Source organism: Xenopus tropicalis, chromosome 6 (assembly GCF_000004195.4).
Source record: "Xenopus tropicalis strain Nigerian chromosome 6, UCB_Xtro_10.0, whole genome shotgun sequence".
Lineage (NCBI taxonomy): Eukaryota > Metazoa > Chordata > Amphibia > Anura > Pipidae > Xenopus > Xenopus tropicalis.
Window position 1 is genome coordinate 107,172,858 of NC_030682.2, and position 19,809 is coordinate 107,192,666.

Genomic DNA, 19,809 nt, shown 5'->3' on the forward strand with positions numbered 1-19,809 from the left:
TTACATTATGTATCTGGCCATTTGTGGCACACCCGCCTGATAGCTTAGCTAACAGAACAGAAGGGCAGCAGTGGGACAGCGCTAATTGAGATGAAATTAAATACTTGCATAGGAGCTTGCACTGATCTGTTTATGTAACTAATTGCAGGTCCAGCCCGTTTCGGCCAGATGTTGCCAAACTAAAAACATTCCTCAATAGCCATCTGTGCTTTCATATAAATGCAGGGCCACAAGTTGACACCCATTGCTTATCCTGTATTTTATTATTGCTCATAGAACCTTGTGTAAGGAGCATAACCTACACATAACCTACATGGACACGGAATATATATGCCTACCTGGCCCTGTCCAATTATTGTTTTAAAGTGATACTGACATGTTTCTATGAAAAGTGATAGAAACTTTTACAAGGGGCAGAAAAGGCCTGCCCACAGGTATATTTAAAAGCTGAACTTACAGATTTCTAACAGGAAGATAATAAGATGGAACCCACGGCAAGGCTTTTAGTTTGCTCCATAGTAGAGAGGGACAATGAAAATGAATAGGATCCTGTATACTTCCATAATGGATGAATGGCAGAAATTTACATTGCTGAGAGGACTCTGGGAACATTTTTGGGGGTCGGAAAAAACAAGAAAGATGCCTGCAGTCCTAGGCACGATCCAATAATCCCTCTTTAATCTAAAACCACCAAAGTTTAAATTCTAGGCTTATGTGATCGGTACAACATGTCGTTACCTTTGCTAAATTTTGTGGAACGCCATTCTCTGGTAAACAAAGTAATAAACCCTACTGATGTATTCAATAGCACATTTCTGATGCCAAACAGGAGGCAATTTTGTGACATTTCATGAGAAGGTTAAAGAATGTAAATAAACTATCACCCTAGAGCAGCACCCTTTCTCGTCACCCTGGATATTCAGCAACACTCCAGTCTTGTACAATTAAACAACTTTTGATGATGTGTGGGCAGGCGGCTGTCATTGTAACAAATAAATGACATCCTATAGAAACCTGCGTGTATAATCTGGGCTAAGAAGTGGGAATATAGTGTCACACAAAACAACCTTATGTCTAGTGATGAGCGAACTTGTGGATTTTAAAATATATGAATGAATTTCACCAATATATATTGCAGTCAATTGAAAGATGAAATGACATTGCAGTTAAGACATTTTTAGCTCTCTAGAGACACTGCCTTACCGTGTTTGAGAAGCTCCTTCCCACTATGCTACAACTGTTTCTCATAAAACAAAGCTCCCATGTTGCCAATTTCTTTGAACACAGTGCCCAGAAAGCTTAGACAGGGGTAGGGTTGGAAAGAGCCCCAATCTCTTGGCTGATGTTAAAGGCAAGGGGTGCATAACAGTTTTGTGAGCACAAGCTCAGGCCCCCTGGCACACACTCTCCAGCACAGACACAGGCCCTCTGGCACACACTCTCCAGCACAGACACAGGCCCCCTGGCACACACTCTCCAGCACAGACACAGGCCCCCTGGCACACACTCTCCAGCACAGGCTCAGGCCCCCTGGCACACACTCTCCAGCACAGACACAGGCCCCCTGGCACACACTCTCCAGCACAGGCTCAGGCCCCCTGGCACACACTCTCCAGCACAGACACAGGCCCCCTGGCACACACTCTCCAGCACAGGCTCAGGCCCCCTGGCACACACTCTCCAGCACATACACAGGCCCCCTGGCACACACTCTTCAGCACAGGCTCAGGCCCCCTAGCACACACTCTCCAGGCACAGGCTCAGGCCCCCTGGCACACACTCTCCAGGCACAGACACAGGCCCCCTGGCACACACTCTCCAGGCACAGACACAGGCCCCCTGGCACACACTCTCCAGCACAGGCTGAGGCCCCCTGGCACACACTCTCCAGCACAGACACAGGCCCCCTGGCACACACTCTCCAGGCACAGACACAGGCCCCCTGGCACACACTCTCCAGGCACAGACACAGGCCCCCTGGCACACACTCTCCAGCACAGGCTGAGGCCCCCTGGCACACACTCTCCAGCACAGACACAGGCCCCCTGGCACACACTCTCCAGCACAGACACAGGCCCCCTGGAACACACTCTCCAGCACAGACACAGGCCCCCTGGCACACACTCTCCAGGCACAGGCTGAGGTCCCCTGGCACACACTTTTCAGGCACAGGCTCAGGCCCCCTGGCACACACTCTCCAGGGCACAGGCTCAGGTCCCCTGGCACACACTCTCCAGCACAGGCTCAGGCCCCCTAGCACACACTCTCCAGCACAGACACAGGCCCCCTGGCACACACTCTCCAGCACAGACACAGGCCCCCTGGCACACACTCTCCAGCACAGGCTGAGGCCCCCTGGCACACACTTTTCAGGCACAGGCTCAGGCCCCCTGGCACACACTCTCCAGCACAGGCTCAGGCCCCCTGGCACACACTCTCCAGGGCACAGGCTCAGGCCCCCTGGCACACACTCTCCAGCACAGGCTCAGGCCCCCTGGCACACACTCTCCAGCACAGGCTCAGGCCCCCTGGCACACACTCTCCAGGCACAGGCTCAGGCCCCTCAGCACACACTCTCCAGCACAGGCTCAGGCCCCTCAGCACACACTCTTCAGGCACAGGCTCAGGCCCCTCAGCACACACTCTCCATCACAGGCTCAGGCCCCCTGGCACACACTCTCCAGCACAGGCTCAGGCCCCCTGGCACACACTCTCCATCACAGGCTCAGGCCCCCTGGCACACACTCTCCAGCACAGGCTCAGGCCCCCTGGCACACACTCTCCAGCACAGGCTCAGGCCCCCTGGCACACACTCTCCAGCACAGGCTCAGGCCCCCTGGCACACACTCTCCAGCACAGGCTCAGGCCCCCTGGCACACACTCTCCAGCACAGGCTCAGGCCCCCTGGCACACACTCTCCATCACAGGCTCAGGCCCCCTGGCACACACTCTCCAGCACAGGCTCAGGCACTCTGTCTCTCTTTGTCATTGAGCCTCAGGCTCACCAGGCTCGTTGGCCCTCTCTCAGGTTTCCTCTCACACATTAGGACCAACCAAGACCGAGTTTCTTCTTTAACACACAGGAGAGCCCTGTCTCCTCCAGACATCCATGGGATGACCAATAGGCGTGGGAGCACACCCCTTGACATGTACTCTAATAATGCTACAATTACAGATATATTATACAGATATGCACAGTGAGATCTTAACTATCCTTAAGCAAAATAAATTAGTGTCATAACCTTGATTTGATAATGCCTGACATCTGGAATACATTTACTATATTTTAAGACCCCCTAAGAAGTATTGGGGGAAATAACTAATGAATCAACAGCCATGTACGACTGCCTGTGCAGTATGGTTATAAAACATAAAGATGATGGGTAGTCTAGATAACTGTGAAAGAGGATGTGACATCAACTTGGCAAAACTGTGCTTAGTATGAGCTCGCATCACTCTCGGGAGGCCCTACAACTTCCATTGACCCCCTTTTACCCTACCAGCAGGAAGAGAGCTGCTACAGGAGTTGGTAGTTCTGAGGGGCTAAACTTTGCTTCTTTTATATTGAAAGAAAATGTAATTCTACACTACTTTTCTATCTACATTTGCAGTGGTTTTCATGATACTTATAAACGTAATTGCAGTAGAAATAACTTATCCCTTCTGTTTACTTGGCCTGACTCTTAAAACAATGTAATAGGAGTCAGGTCTCCACCACATCATTTAATTAGATAGCTCCAAATTACAGAAAGCCTTTCTCCCGTAGACTCCATTTTTAACCAAATATTTCAGATTTTTAAAACTGATTTCCTTTTGGTCTATTATAATAAAACAGTACCTTGTACTTGATCCCAACTAAGATATAATTAATCCTTATTGTATGCAAAACAGTTCTATTGGGTTTAATTAATGTTTTTTTTATTTTTTAGACCCCTTATCCGGAATACCCTTGGCTCCGAGCATTCTGGATAATGGGTCCTATACATGTACTTGAAAATTGCTGTTTTTTTCTAACTGACCAATTGCATAGAGGTGTTTCAATAATCTTATTGGCAAAATTACTTCTTGGAAGTCTGATTTCACCTACAACCTACAGCTATATCTTGAGTATTTGCATTTTAGTTTTATTGTTATAAAATGACTATATCATGTATTATGCACTTAGATACTTCTAATATGTGCAACAAGGCGGAGGAAATAGCAGCTCATAAGCATTAGGCCTGTAGGCTGCTAACTCTCTATGAACTGCCTGCCAGTCCCGATGATGGATGAAATTAAGAGAATGCTACACGTGTAAAACAACTAAGTTCCTTCCATATATGACCCTTCCCTTATTGGGCTCATGTGGAAGCAATTAGACCCTCTTAGTGACTTTCTTTCAACAAACGAATATTTTGCTGCTTTTGCAAAAAAAACCTCTCCAAGCCCCATGTAAGCCATCCCTTCCAAAAGCCCAGCCTGACACTATAATTACACGCCGTTGCTGGAATGTGCACAGAGACAGGCACTTATCTCCATTAATTGGACTTACACAGAAAATCACGTCACTGCATTTTTTTCTAATAAGAACAAATGTCTTAGCAAAATCCTTGGATATTGGTCATCTCGCCAATTGGACAGGATGGAATGGTTTTATTGGGCATGCAAACATTGGCAAAACATTAATGCTGAATTGTCAACAGAGGTAGAATTCTTTTATTTCTACATATAGATATACATATCTGACAATTCAGCTCTTAACGGCAGTAGAGAAAACAATGATCTTTCCCGAGACCAATAGAGAGCTCTGTCACAACCAGAATATGCCATAGGAACTATGTTCCACATTGATTTAAAGGGGTGCTGTCACTCAGGCATAAAATCTGTACAATAAAAGTCCCTTTCAAATTAAACATGAAACCTAAATTCTTTTTTTCTAAACACATTCATACCTGTTATAAAAATATTTAAAAATCTCAACTGTCAATCATATAATGCCTGACCCTCCACTAGGCCTTAGGTACAGAGACAGTGCTTTCACTTTCTATTTAGCACTTCCTAGAGGTCACTGCTTTCCTTAAATTCACCCCTCCCTCACCATCTGTAATTGTGTAGCCTGTGCAAAGGCGTAGGCATCAGGTTCCCCCATACTGTTGCACACACATAATATTGGGATAATGCAAAGATTGACTCAATGGGGTATATTTAGAAGTTAGAGTGAAGTTAGAGCTCACTACACTTTGCTATAACTCTTATAACTGATTCTTCCTAAGAACACTATAATGGAACAAATGGAACATCCATCATAGGCCTAATGTTTATGAGAAATTAGGCATATTCTGCCAGCAGAGACTGGTCCAAACCTGATAGTACAGTCTGCCATGTACATTAATGGAACCCTCACAAATGTTGAACTAAACTTGGGTTGAACTAAAAGACAGAATCTGTTAGTGCAAATGATAGACTGCATGGTCCTATTCTAGCTCGTCTCTCCAGATCAAAATCATCAGCAGTTAACACTCCTCCTGTACCATGAAGCCAAAAGTCATACAAGCCAAACCAATCGGTACAAGTGAACTACAGGATCTATACTTACTCATTTTGACACCACACAAAGTCAGTCTGTATGGGTATGGCCAGATTAAAAGTCAGTTATACCCATGGCAGCCCATGCCACTTTGTTCACCCATTACTTACGGCACAGATGGTGTTTGACCCTAAATGCAAATTTAAGGTTTCGCAGGAAAATTTGCAGCTTACATTGAACCGGCGGCACAGGTGGTTTTGGGTGGGATGGTAGCCTAAGACAATTATACAAGCTGTCCTCCAGGAATTTCCAGAGAAGATATACAGGGTTACGCTACATAAAGAATATACACTGAAACATTCAAACAATGCACTACTGGCTCCCTTGCACTTGAGATCGAGTCAGACTAAATTCCTATTCAGCTTACTAGACACCTTGATGTTTCTCTCTAATTTTGAAGTAATATAGTTGCTGCATAATATGGCTAGCTGTTCAACTGAATTTTGAAAATCCTCTCTAAAAATGCCTAGACAAACCTCTAAATTACTTTAGATAATGAGCTGTCTGATACTTCAAACATTCTGTGCTTCTGTGCTAAGCCCAAAAATGAAAATGCGCCTACTCATCTCCCCACCCAAACCAGGCCCTTTGCTCTCAAGCCAATTCTACCATAGGCGAGTTTAAGGGTTGACTTAACTTACAGCAAATACCTAAGGAGATATTAAAATACAAATAATAAATAAATACAACATTCTGTCAGCTGTATTTATTTCGAATGTTTTATTCAGTATGTCAGTTTATTTAAGAGTGTTCCGCAGCTGATGGGTTATTACATGGAAATGGATTGCCAAGTCACCAAAGTGCATTTTTATGCCTCAAATTTGTCTTATCTCTGCCATATATGCTTTTACAAATAGTGAGGCCAGTGCCTTTACATGTCAAAATGGTAGGCCCGGGGCTAATAGTGTGTGAATAATGTGTATGTGTGTGTGTTTTATGACTCAAGAGAATGGTTTGAGTTCATATTAATGTGTTCTTCCATAGCTTTTTTGATATAAGGGCAACAATGCCAAAGTGTGAAAGCTAAAACCTCTGTGGAATCCATAAAATCCTACTATAGAAGCTACATCTAAGTCTTACCCAAAAGCAAATTTCCATCCTCTGGAATGCCAGGAAATACAATGCAGAGTGCCAAATTTTGACACGAAATCCAAGAACTTGAAAAGCACTAAATAAAGAACAGCCATGGGATCAGGATGGTGAAATCCATCAGACACTAATTATGAAGAATAGCAGTAGCATAATATTCATGAATTAAAAACACAAACAACCATTGTGCAATGGGCCGCGGAGCAATAGAACTCTTTGCTTATTACAAACAAGTTCTAGAGAGGCAGAGAACATTCCTAGCCCCAGTAATACACAGTAATCTGCCAAGTGTAACAGAATCAATATGAGAACTGACTAATGGAGGATTAATGGCACCTAATAACAATACTCTTTTCTGTATATGATCTCTGTAAATGTCACAAACAAAAATATTACACCCTGCCTTCAAAAAGCCTGATATTAGGGGGTCATATCACCCAGATATTTTAGTAACTAATAGTTGTCCCACTTTCCTTGTTTACAATACCCATCTTTGGAACAGGAAACCCGAAACTAGACTTCAAGGGGCACTAAAAATAAAACACAATCTGCTCCTTTAGGAAAGGATAGTGCATGCCTTTCACTGATATTTTTAGGTCTTTCCCATAAACCATAGTTAACCCAGAGCAAGGCAAGCAGCTGTCTTCTCTTTGGCACCACTGATGTAGAATGAGTGTCAACTCTTTTCCAATTCAATTTTACAGAATAACAAATCCTACACCAGATTTTATTGGAGCAAATCTGACTGGAAGAATGGGGCTCAATCCCCACCCAAACAGTGTGTAAAGTAGTACAGGTATGGGATCCATTATCCGGAAACCTGATATCCAGAAAGCTCTGAATTACGGAAAGCCTGTATCCCATAGACTCCATTTTAATCAAATAATTCTGATTTTTAAAATTGATTTCCTTTTTCTCTGTAATAATAAAACAATACCTTGTACTTGATCCCAGCTAAAATATAATTAATCCCTATTAGGTTTAATTTATGTTTTAATGATTTTTTAATAGACTTATGGTATGAAGATCCAAATTACAGAAAGACCCCTTATCCGGCAAACCCTTGGTCCCGAGCATTCTGGATAATGGGTCCTATACCTGTATAGGTATGGGGCTTGTTATCCAGAGTGCTCGGGACCTGGTGTTTTCCGGATAAGGGGTCTCTAATAAAAAAATAATTTAAACATTAAATCAGATGTGATCAAGTACAAGGTACTGTTTTGTTATTACAAAGAAAAAGGGAATATGTTTTAAAATGTTGGATTATTTGCTTAAAATGGAGTCTATAGGAGATGACCATCCCTTAAATCTGCGCTTTCCTGATAAAGGGTTACAGATCCCATACCTGCATTTTTATGACTTGACAGCTATTTCACTGGAGTTTACTGATATACTGAATATTGTATTCCAGCCAGGCAAGTAGTATGGCAGCTGTTTACATAGTGAGTAACTATGTAACTCTCAGTAATACCGTATGAACAGCTTGAGTCTGCACGTGGGTGACTAGGGGACAGGTAAAATATCTCTTGACAGTTATGGTGAAAAAAACAGAATTCCATAAACTTTTGAAGCCAAATATGTGTATTGTGACATACGAACTAACTGTTGTAATTTTTGGGGAAGCAATCAGTGGCTAAACATGTCATTTCCTGCTTCTAATCACATGAGAATCCATTGATATAATGCATAGTCCTGCTAGGAAATATGTTGCGTGATTTTAACTTATACCAGATGGTAATTGCAATAAGGAATGGAAGCAAAAAGGAACAAAATATGATTACAAATAAGAACATTGCATCAGAGTTAAATATTCGGTTGGATCTGTTTAGCATAAGCTCTCTTTGTGGATCATCAACTGACATGATGATTAAACCAATGGTTTCTGCACCCCGTGGGCTGTGGCAGCTCCCACTGATTGGTCATTGGGGAGAAAGACCTAAGCTGTTTTACTGGTGCCACAGTGACGGCTTGACTGTAGAGTAACATACGCTGTGATTACGCTGTGGTGATGTGATGTTTTCTTTTACCAGAGAAAATACATTTTATATCATTATTTATTTAAAATGAACAGTGACTTTGATGCTCACACTTAATGCTTTTTTTTAGGTTTCCTAAGTTTAGGAAATGGTGTTTGCTGCTCATAGTCCTGGCATCTAGTGGGTTCACATAGAAAGGCCACTAGGGAGTATTGATACAAAACTTGTGCCGTCAGGCATCTATAAAAAGGAGACATATACCTTCCATAGTGCTGCTATTCCGCCCATATGTTGCTGAATTATAACTTTCATCATGCTTTAGCATTTTATAACTAGTAACTAGTTCTCTCCCTGCAGAGGACTAATGAAGCAAACTTTCTAGCTGGCAAATGTAACCTTACAACATGTATGAAATACAGAATGAGGTAAAAAGTTACCTGAAGTGCAAAGTATTGCAAAAAAAAACAAAAAACAAACAAGGTGTGGCCCTTGGGTGGTGTTATTTACGCCATTGGTTAAAGAACAATGGAAACGGTTGTCTAGCAAATATACAGCCCTACATAATGGCCCTAAGCATTGGCCTTTTATCTATCAGCTACTACCTGCCACCTTAAGGGCTCTGGCACACAAGGAGATTTGTCGCCTGCGGTTTTTCCCCCTGGCGCTTTGGCGACAAGTCGCCACAACAATACCCACAAAGAGATTTCATGCGAGTTGAGCTCCAGGCGATCTGCTACCCACGGTACACTCAACAGTTAACCCCCCCTCATGTTTACTCAAGTCGCTCAGAAAAGGGTCTGTGTGCGATTTGAAACAACAGGCGATTTGAAGTAGCCTCGTATGTTTTGATGCTGGCGATTTCCATTGATTTAGCATTTGCGTCTTGTCGCTCGTCTTGTCGCCAAATGCTACAAACTTTGCCAGAGCCCTAAAGGGAAAAGATACCCCCTTTTTGACAACATGTGTTAAACATTATCTTAACTTCCAAATAAATATATATATTTGTTTATTTTAGACATACTTGACACAGATTCAAAGGAAACCATAATAGTCATAAACCATAATTAAGGGGTACCATAATACCTCCTAGGCTCAGAGCGTAATGTAACACTTCCCTCACTTTGTTTGAGTACCTGGTCAAACTGAATCTGAACCATTAAAATCATGTGAACAGGGAAATTGATAATTATTTCTCTGTGTGTTTTATGCCTTCCTTGCCTTAATTTGTATATGCAACCTAGAGCTTGGATATAGTTTGTAATTTGCCCAAATCCTTCACTCCTATGCTGCCAATAGTGTAGAAGTGTCTGGGCCAATTTCATACGACTTTGCACTATAATAAAGCTAGGCAAGCTCCAAGTATAAATCTGCTGTTTAGTAATCTATGAGCTACATCTACACTACATGGTCGAAAGTATGCAGACACTCCTACTAAAATGATATGTACTTAGCTGAAACACTTACTGCTGAGTTCCAAACTGTCTCTGGAAGCAACTTCAGGACACGAGTATTTGTGGGAAGCATGGGGTTTATATGAGCAGCTGCACACAAGCCTAACATCACCACGTCCAATGCCAAGCGTCGGCTGTAGTGGTGTAAAGATCACTGCTTTTGTAATCTGGAGCAGTGGAAACATGTTCTCTGAAATGATTAGCTTCATTTCTGCATTTGGTTGTCTAACCATACAGTCTGGGTTTGGCAGATGCCTGAAGAACATTACATTTCAGAACTAGTAATGCCAACTTGTCTAAATTGGAGAACTGGGCAGCAAATTGGCAAAAGAGATTCAAGTGTAGTGTGTTGGGGGTATCCTTAATTGAGAAGGATGAGGGGATTTCTGTGGCTCAGTGTCACTCAGTGGCTACTAAAGCAAATAAAGTGCTGTCTTGCATAAAAAGGGCACTGACTTAAGGGATGAAAACATAATTTTGCCCCTTTATAGGTCTCTGGCCTCACCTTGGGTAGGCAGTGCAGTTTTGGGCTCCAATCCTTAAGAAGGATATTAATGAGCTGGGGAGAGTGCAGAGACTGCAACTAAACTGGTAAAGGGGATGAGGAAACAGTGTCAGGATTGGGGTTGTTTTCTCTAAAGAAAAGGCACTTGCATGGAGACATGATTACTGTTTACAAGTGCATTACAGAGTAGAGGGATGGTGGGGGATCTTTTTTCACATTGAAAGAGCAAAAACCCAGAGGTCACCCCTTTACATTTGAGGAACAGAACCTTCATTTGAAGCAGCGTAAGTGGTTTTTCACGATGAGGGCAAGTTAGGGAATGCCCTGCCAGGTGATGTTGTGATGGCAGGTTCCAGTAATGCCATTAAGACTTGCTTGCATGATTTCTTGAACAAGCAAAATATCCAAGTCTATTGTGATCTTAAAGAACATGTTAGGCTAATGCCAGACGAGGCGTATGGCGGATCTTGCCGAAAATTCCACCCTACGCCTCCTATATGTGCCTGCACCAGAATGAATGGAATATGCTCGGGTGCAGGCACATATAGCCAAAATATGCATAAAAACGCAAGAGTTTAAAAGTCTCGCGTTTTTATGTGTATTTTAGCTACATGTTACTGCACCCGAGCATATTCTATTCATTCGGGTGCAGGCACATGTAGGAGGTTTAGGGCGGTATTTTTGGCAAGAGCTTTTCCGCTTGCCGAAAATATCCGCCCTACACCTCGTCTGGCATTAGCCTAAACCCTACAGTTCTGTAAGTTGGACACGTCTCCCCCATCCACACTGCATCATTTGTACTGCATTTATCCCCTCTGTTCTCCAGCACCATCACATCTTCCTAACAGATAGCAACTTTCACCCGATGGCCATTTTCCCTCCGACATCATCAGTGACATTTACATCTGCAAACAGCACATGTCCACTGTAAAGTGGATTGAGCACTGTAATGGTTAAACAAAGCTCAGAAGAGAGGGTTAGAAGAAAAATAGGAGCAGTCCGCTAGAGTAGAGTTTTTATGGGAACAAGCAATGCTACCTTTTCATTGGCTGCTAGACTGGAGGGTGTGTTTGGTAACCTGAGCTAAGAAAAACTGAGCATGCCCAGTAGCCAACAGCCAAAGCAAATTCCCAAGGGAGGGGGACGAGCGGGTTAGAGGAGGAGAAGGAATCCTAAGTGATTAAGGGGATGCTGCAGCCTTAATATTAACCTTTTAACAACTGGGGGTATTTAAAGGGGTTCTTTACCATATATTAACCTTTAGTATGATGTACAGAGTGCTATCCTGCAGTTGGTCTTCATTTTGTATTATCTGCAGTTTTTGAACTATTTAGCTTTTTGTTCTGCAGCTTTCCAGTTTGATGTTTTGATAGCTATCTGGTTGCTAGGCTCCAATTTAACCTAGCAACCAGGCAGTGGTTTAAAAGAAAGACAGGAATATGAATAGAGAAGGGCCTAAATATAAAGAAAAGCAGTGATGAGCAACTTTGTCCTATTTTGCTTCTCCTTAAAATTCACGAAATGGCCTGGTGATAAAATTTGCTCATCACTAAAGAAAAGTAATAAAGAGGAACAATAACAATAAAATTGTAACCTTGCAGAGCAGTAATTTTGGTTACTGGGGTCAGTAACCCCTATATAAAAACTGGAAAGAGTCAGAAGAGGAAGGCATAGCATTCACATACTATAAAAAAAATAAAAAAAGGAGACCAATTGAAAAGCTGTTAAAATAGGGAAAATTTCACTGCTGGTTTACCAACAATGATGCCCATGTAAAGGTATTTTGTTTCTCACACTGGAGGTGATTAAGCACAGGCAACAATACATGCCCCTAACACCCTGCAATGAAATCACTGCGAATAAAAACAGGCACAAAGAACATCATAAAATGTGCAAAGTAGGGCAGCCCCCTTTATTGGTAAAACTCACCCGGCTGCGCTGGATGGGGAAGGTGGTGAAATCACTAAGGCGGGGCAGTGACATCATGGGGGCAGTTATTGGGTGGATCAGGGACAGGAAGTAGGTGGGGTTAGAGAGCTGAAATGCAAGTTGAGAGGCAGAGCACCTCGGGGAAGGAGGGGGCACAAATATAGTGCCTGTAAACTTGCAATACCAACCTGGTGAAATACAACTATATTCTATAATGCTGTAAGTGTAACGCTGATTAGAAACATACTGGTGACTGCTGTTTTGCAGTAAACTCCAAACTGGTTCATTTTAAACAGGGAAATGTCAGGAATGACACCAAGAATTCCATTGCTTGACCAATAATGCAAAACAGAATCCCATGTCACGTTTTGTTAAAAGACTCCAATATTCATGGAGATCTGCTCTCCCACTGGGTTTTCCTTGAGAGGCAACTTCGGGCGACTGCGGGAAACCAAAGCAATGCGTATGCAATTTACATTTTTGCCAGTGGGATGGCTTTTTAGGGAGATTGGTCGCCTGCAGTAGGGAAGGGGCAACTAATCCCCCCATGTGCCACTGCCCTTAGGAAATACCCAGGGCCTCAGCTAAAATATCTCAAGGCCGGTGTTATATTTGCTACACCCTGTCACTTTGTCAGTGCAACATGTTGGAGGTTTCACACACAGAGCAGTGCCATGCTGGGAAGACATGTGTAAATGGGAGATGGACAGTACAGCTGTAGCTGGGCTCAATGGTAAGCTCAAATTTGGAGGCTAATTGTAATTCTCCTTTCCATGGAATTGCTTTTTACATATAAAAAGTAGTCACGGCATTGGTCACAGCTTGTGCTCCTTATGTTAAACCTATTATTTAAAGTTAGTTATATATATCTATGGATTTAGGTTAAGGAACAACCGCTAAAAACCCTCATGACTAAACCCAGTGTACTTGGATTGGTCAACACATTTACCTGTAACCAGTACCTGCACAGAAAGCCTCATCAGTTTATGCAGCTTTTATTTTAATAAGCCATATATTTGGCTTTTCCACTGCAATCTACAATGAGCAGCAGCACTGGTCCTGGAAACTCCTCCTTATCCAAATGCTGCATGATCCAAGCATTGCAGGACTAATGCCTGCACACAACCCCTGCTATAACAATAGCCTTAACTGGAACATACAGAGCCAGGAACAAATTATTTGCCATTGCATTATGCACCTTTCTCTTTAGGAGAGCTGTTGGCCAGGGTTGTCATTAGGAATTGTGACCACACCCCTGTCCCACCCAAACCCTTCATCTTTAGAGGGAAGCCCCGCCCCTTTAGCAAGTCCCTGATAAGACAGGACCTGTTTGTCCTCCCTGACAGTTTCCCTTCTAGTTACTCATTCTCAGCACTTATAAAGGTTTTTAGGACACTCCCATTGCTCATTTAAAACACAGACACCAAAGTAATTCTATATGGAACTCCAGTAAAGGTGACATTTTTAAAAAGTTCTTTTTAGCCTAAATTTAAATTTCAATCAAGAAAAGGGCCATGAAAATTCTGGAAGACCCTATAATGTACGTCCCCTGCTGGGATAATCCAGCAAGATGCAGACTCAGCATTCCCCTTACCCTGGAGTACAGTACAGGACACTGCATTATTATACAAACTATTTTAATGGAATATTAAGCCAATTAGTACTGGCAATCAAGTCATTTCCAAGCTTGGCAGCTGGACTTCCCCACCCAGTGATTCCTTTTGTACTTACGCCATTGTTGGCTGACAGTGGATCTGATTCCAGGCGCATCTGTACTGAGGCTGAATAAAGCTCTCCGTCCCATCCATGACTGTGCAGCTGACATTCTTATTGATAATGTAAGCGCACCAGTTCCTGCAGAAAACAATCCCAATTAGCTGCACTTTTAATGGAAAACAATGGAGATTAAGTCATGCTAATCATGCAAGAACCTTAGCCACAAAAAAGGGGACTCTTCAAAGGAAGGTATAAAATGTGTTGCATTTGTATAGACTGAAACAGGCAGGACCTGACCACATAAAAGCAGTGATTTCCAGTGTGTTTGTACCTCTCCCTTGTGCTTAATTATATCCCTGCCAAATATATCTGCGCAGATAGGAATTACACCAACTAATCAGGCAGTTTCAAAGCAAACTTGTATTTGTATATTTCTCTCTCATCCAAACAAATATCAGTCCTTCAGTTTCCATTTCACAATCCACCCTTGGCTTTATTTATTCTAAACAGTCCTTTTGGGCCAGAATATGTTAGAATATGTTTCATTAGTAGGAACTGACTGTTTCAGTAGTAGGAACGGATTGGAACTAACTGCGGGCCTCTTAGTCTGGATCATTAACTCTAAAAACTCCATTTTAGGGCTTGCAGACAAGCAGCATCTTTAGGGCCAGTCTGACAGCAGTAGCGGAGGAAGCGGGGGATCAGGTAACAGCACAACTCCCTCTGTGAAAGCCAATAATCTCCAGCAAGGACTGACAGTAGGGTCAACGTTTGCTTAGACACCATTCTATGGATAATCCCAAATATAAAGGGTTTAAAATAAACTGCACTCACACATCTGATATTGTCACTCAGCTACAGGCTCTTAATAGGGAAATTAGAAGAGACACCATCTTATGCCATGTAATTAGCGTGATTAAAAAAAATTAATTCCTCTTCTATATTTTTGGTCACAATACATCTGCACCACTGGGGAAGACAAAACACCTGGAAATACCTTCCCTTTGACTAACATTGAGAGAACCACATATAAAACATATTACGTGGGGAGATCTGCAGGAAATGCCTTCCTTCATGGTTTCCCACGATTAAGCCGGATTGCCACAAGAAATGTGTTTTAAATGAGCTGATCCAAGTGTTAAGAAAGGTACTTCCACCAGAATTGTCCCAGATTTATTGCTGGCAACAAACCTCCTGGTCAGTCATAAGGCAAAGGCAAGCGAAACTGATTTTGTAGCAAAAATGCATTCTTTTGTGCTTCTGCACTAATATGTGCTCTGTGTGTGCCCTAACAGGGTGATACTGTGCCTGTATTCTGTGCATTCTGATCAGCCTTTTCTCTACCTGCGCTTCTAAGAAGGTGGAGAAAATGGGTTTCAGTGTTTGCTATGGAGCAAGTCACATACAATACTAGTTTAAGGTAAAACAAGCATTAGAAACAATAATCAATTTTTAATCTTCTATAAAGTATTCAGCTACAAATTGCTTGCCAAAGCATATACAGGTATGGGATTTGTTACCTGGAAACCTGTTATCCAGAAACCTCCAAATTAAAGGAAGGCATCTCCCATAGACTCAATTTTAATCAAATAATGCACATTTTCCCTTTTCACTGTGATAATAATACAGAACATTGAATTTGATCCCAAATAATATATAATTAATCCTTATTGGAGTTAATACAATCCAATTGGGTTTAATTTATGTTTAAATGACTTTTTTAGTAGACAAGGTATGGTGAACCAAATTACATCAAGACCCCTTATCCAGAAACCCCAATGTTCCAAGCATTCTGGATAACAGGTCCCATATCTGCAACATGTTAAAATGACCAAATTGTACATATTATCATTAAGTGCCTGTGACCTGACAAATAGTTCTGTAATTGGTGCCTAATAATCAGGGGAGATAACAGCCTTGTGATTAGCAAAGTGTCCAGTAAATTGGTTACTTGTTTAGATCCTCTCATTCTTGTTGCTATAAAGAGCGAAACCCATAGTAATTGACTGTTACACACTGTAGCTGCTGGATAGTAGCACTGAGTATTGTAACACTATTTAGATTATTTCATTTAAACACCTGGCAGCCTCCAGCAGTCGTAAATTCCGCCACTAAAGCCGACTGCAGCGCTGACCAGTCTTCTACAAGACAATGGGCTGAAAGAGTTAACTATTAACCGCTTGATCTCATGCATTAACCTTACGTGTGTGTGGTCTTTTGCTTAGTAAACCCACACAATAACTGTATTGTATCTATGGTTTGTCCCTTTGCCTCAGTATCCCTACAAACAACTACATAACACTTGGTACTTTTAGTCTGAGTTCTGTAAGAAAATGAATAGAAACACATCTGCTTCTGGGACCCACCCATAAGATAATGCCTCAGTGGGCCAATGTGAGGAAAAGTCTGAGCTGGGAAAATCACAATGATACATCCATGTCATAAATTAGCTCCTCCAAAAGTAATGTGATTATTAAAGGGGATGCAAACCCCAAAATAACTTGGGTAAGTACTACTGACAGCAGTATCCCTCTGTCCCTTTCTGATCTCTGCCATGGTGGTTTTGATTTTTGAAGCCAGCAGATTAACAGACCTATGAAGAAGCATGCAAAGCTGACTTTTCCTATATTGTTTCAAAAGTCAGAACCATGGGGGTAGGGAATAGAAAAGCCTTTCAATATAAAAAAAAGTTAAACTGAACATTTGTAATAAATGGATACTGGAAAGCTGATTAGAATTTCTTCTAATTGACAAAATTGTACTTTTGGGTTCATATCCCCTTTATAATAAAGGAGAGATAGCCTTAACACAGGGTGGAAATCGTCAGCTGTAAGTGCTCACTAATGTAATATTTCCCATTACATACTCTATAGGACTAATACAGCTAACTGGGGTCCTCCAGCTTCAACTCATTTCTACCAAATCCCCCAGCTACAGGGCCACAAGTTAGACACCCCCGCAGGGAACTTGGGGTGCCCACACAGAAGCCCTATAATCAGGTACATGTCCCATATATGCATTTATACATATATATGTGTCAGTGCTACCTACTTGCCCTTCTGGCCCGACCGCTGATAGGTGAGGGGCGGAGTGGCCCCGCTCAGTACTAGGACAGCACAGAGCAGCGCCAGTAGCAGAGGAGCCGAGGAGCGCGGAGCAGGGGCAGCCCCGCCAGACTGCATTGCGCGGAACGGGATCATAGCTCAGTATTGCGCGGAACTCTCTCAGGACCCGACAGAACAACCGAACAGAAAGTCCCGCTATAAAAGAGTAATGTCCATGGAAAATGAACCAGTAAGGGGGTTAGAGAATAAATGCTGCCAGTTCCAGAATGGTACAGCGCCAGGCAAAGAGCAGGAGAGAGCAGGGGTTCAGGGCTTGTGAGTCTGTGTCTGAGGCAGATGGAAGGGAGTTCGAGAGATCAGTTAGTGCTTTCCTCCCTAAGTGCACAGATCCCACTCTCTCCCAGTAAGAGTTCAGCGCTGCGCTTCAGCCTTTCTTTCCACTCCGCCTCCTCCTCCTCCTCCTCCCCCCGAGTCCTGCATGAGGTCACTAGAGCTGCCTGACTCTGGCACATTGCAGAGGGGAGACTCCTGTACCCGCCGCCGCAGGCTGACTTGGACTTGGGAGCATTTAGCGTTGCTGGATATCAAAGTAACGGCTGTGGGTCGGCTCATTGCGCTGCGCTGCGCCGCTAAACTGGGAAAAGGGACGCATTCCATATAGAAAGGGGATGGGGGGATTTGGAAAAGTGCAGTTAACCTGAAATTAAAGTGAACTAAAAAGTTTGTTTACAGCAGAACATTATACAAACATCGAATCTCTAGACATCAATTTAATAAAAACAAACTTTTTTTGTAAAATATTTTGGAATAACTGTTTTAACCAATTTAACTCCATTCTTTTCTTAATCTGAAGGGATAGAATAATATGGGAATCTGATGACATTTTTGTTCTGCAGTTTTATTTAATTATTGTAGAAAAGTAGAAAATTTACTGCAATCCCAGGATTCCCTCCTAGTAATCTGCTGCCCCATCAGTAGCCCCCCAACTGTTGCAATGAGCCTCTTGTGCCCCCCACCCCCCCACATCTTGCTCTGCCAGACACAAACTACAAGGCTAATTGCACACAGTTATTTTTACTACTGAACTGCACTCAGGTAGAAATGTGGTATAAAAATGCAAGTTGCACTGACAGACAGGCGTTGGCGCACACACGGAACAGATTTTGACTGCAGTTTCTTTAGCTGTTTCCTTGTGTGCACCCAGGCCAACACTGTCAGGTCACTTACTAAGCAGAACGCATACCTCCCAACATTTGAAAAATGAAAAGAGGGACAAAAAGTTTTTTGACCACGCCCACTTTTGTGGCCACGCCCCAATTACCACACCCCATTTTAAAAAGAAATACTCCTTTTATATAGATGAAATGGCAGGATCAGACGCAAATGTGCTATACCCTCATACTGTGCTACCTAAGGAAAACAATATAGCAGCTCCTACATTAAAATACAAATATAGAGAGAAGGCAGTTATAAGTGAGTTATAACTATGTACCAGATTTGCCCAGCATACACAGGAGCCCCCCCATACACAGGAGCCCCGTCACACACAGTGTCCCCCATACACAGTACCCCCATACACAGTAGCCCCCCATACACAGTACCCCCTATACACAGTAGCCCCCCCATACACAGTAGCCCCCCCATACACAGTAGCCCCCCGATACACAGTACCACCTATACACAGTAGCCCCCCCATACACAGTACCCCCTATACACAGTAGCCCCCCATACACAGTACCCCTATACACATTAGCCCCCCATACACAGTACCCCTATACACAGTAGCCCCCCATACACAGTACCCCCTATACACAGTAGCCCCCCCATACACAGTACCCCCTATACACAGTAGCCCCCCCATACACAGTACCCCCTATACACAGTAGCCCCCCATACACAGTGCCCCTATACACAGTAGCCCCCCCATACACAGTGCCCCTATACACAGTAGCCCCCCCCATACACAGTGCCCCTATACACAGTAGCCCCCCATACACAGTACCCCCCATACACAGAGCCCCCCATACACATTACCCCCCACAGGAGCTCCTCTCCTTATGCGGTGGCGACAGGCCCTTTTATAAGGTTGCGCCCGTGCGTAATGATGTCACACTCACAGGCGCAACCTTATAAAAGGGTCTGTCGCGCTGCATAAGGAGTAAAGCCGCAGGGGAAGTCTGAACGTCCGGCTCCAGCCAGCGTATCCCGCTGTGCTGGATAGTTCAATGAATGTCCTGCAATGCGGGACATTCATGGAACTATCTGGGACAGCGGGATGCGCCATGAAAAGCGGGACTGTCCCGCGAAAAGCGAGACAGTTGGGGGGTATGAGAACGGTGTTGGCTATTTTATGATAATACATTTCTAGGTGCATTACTGGTACTAGTACTTGGGATGTTTATTTTCTTCAACCACAGCTACTATGGTACAAACTCACAATCATTTTAATGAAAAGCAGGGGGGTAGATGAGTGATCCTGTAACTGCTGGGGGGGCAGGAACTCTAGGGGTCC

At 43.2% G+C, this 19,809-nt stretch overlaps 1 protein-coding gene across 1 annotated transcript in view; it reads right to left on the bottom strand.

The window, feature by feature from the left end:
* The window catches only part of emilin2 (elastin microfibril interfacer 2), a 52,532-nt gene extending 34,704 nt beyond the window's left edge, over nt 1–17,828 (bottom strand). The window contains exons 1-2 of the mRNA XM_012965329.3: nt 17,284–17,828; nt 14,248–14,370 (exon numbers count right to left, since the gene is read on the bottom strand). Of these exons, the coding sequence (XP_012820783.1) occupies nt 14,248–14,370; nt 17,284–17,432 (272 nt within the window). The 5' untranslated portion in view covers nt 17,433–17,828. The remainder of the gene's footprint in view (nt 1–14,247; nt 14,371–17,283) is intronic.
* Between the last annotated feature and the right edge of the window lie 1,981 nt (nt 17,829–19,809).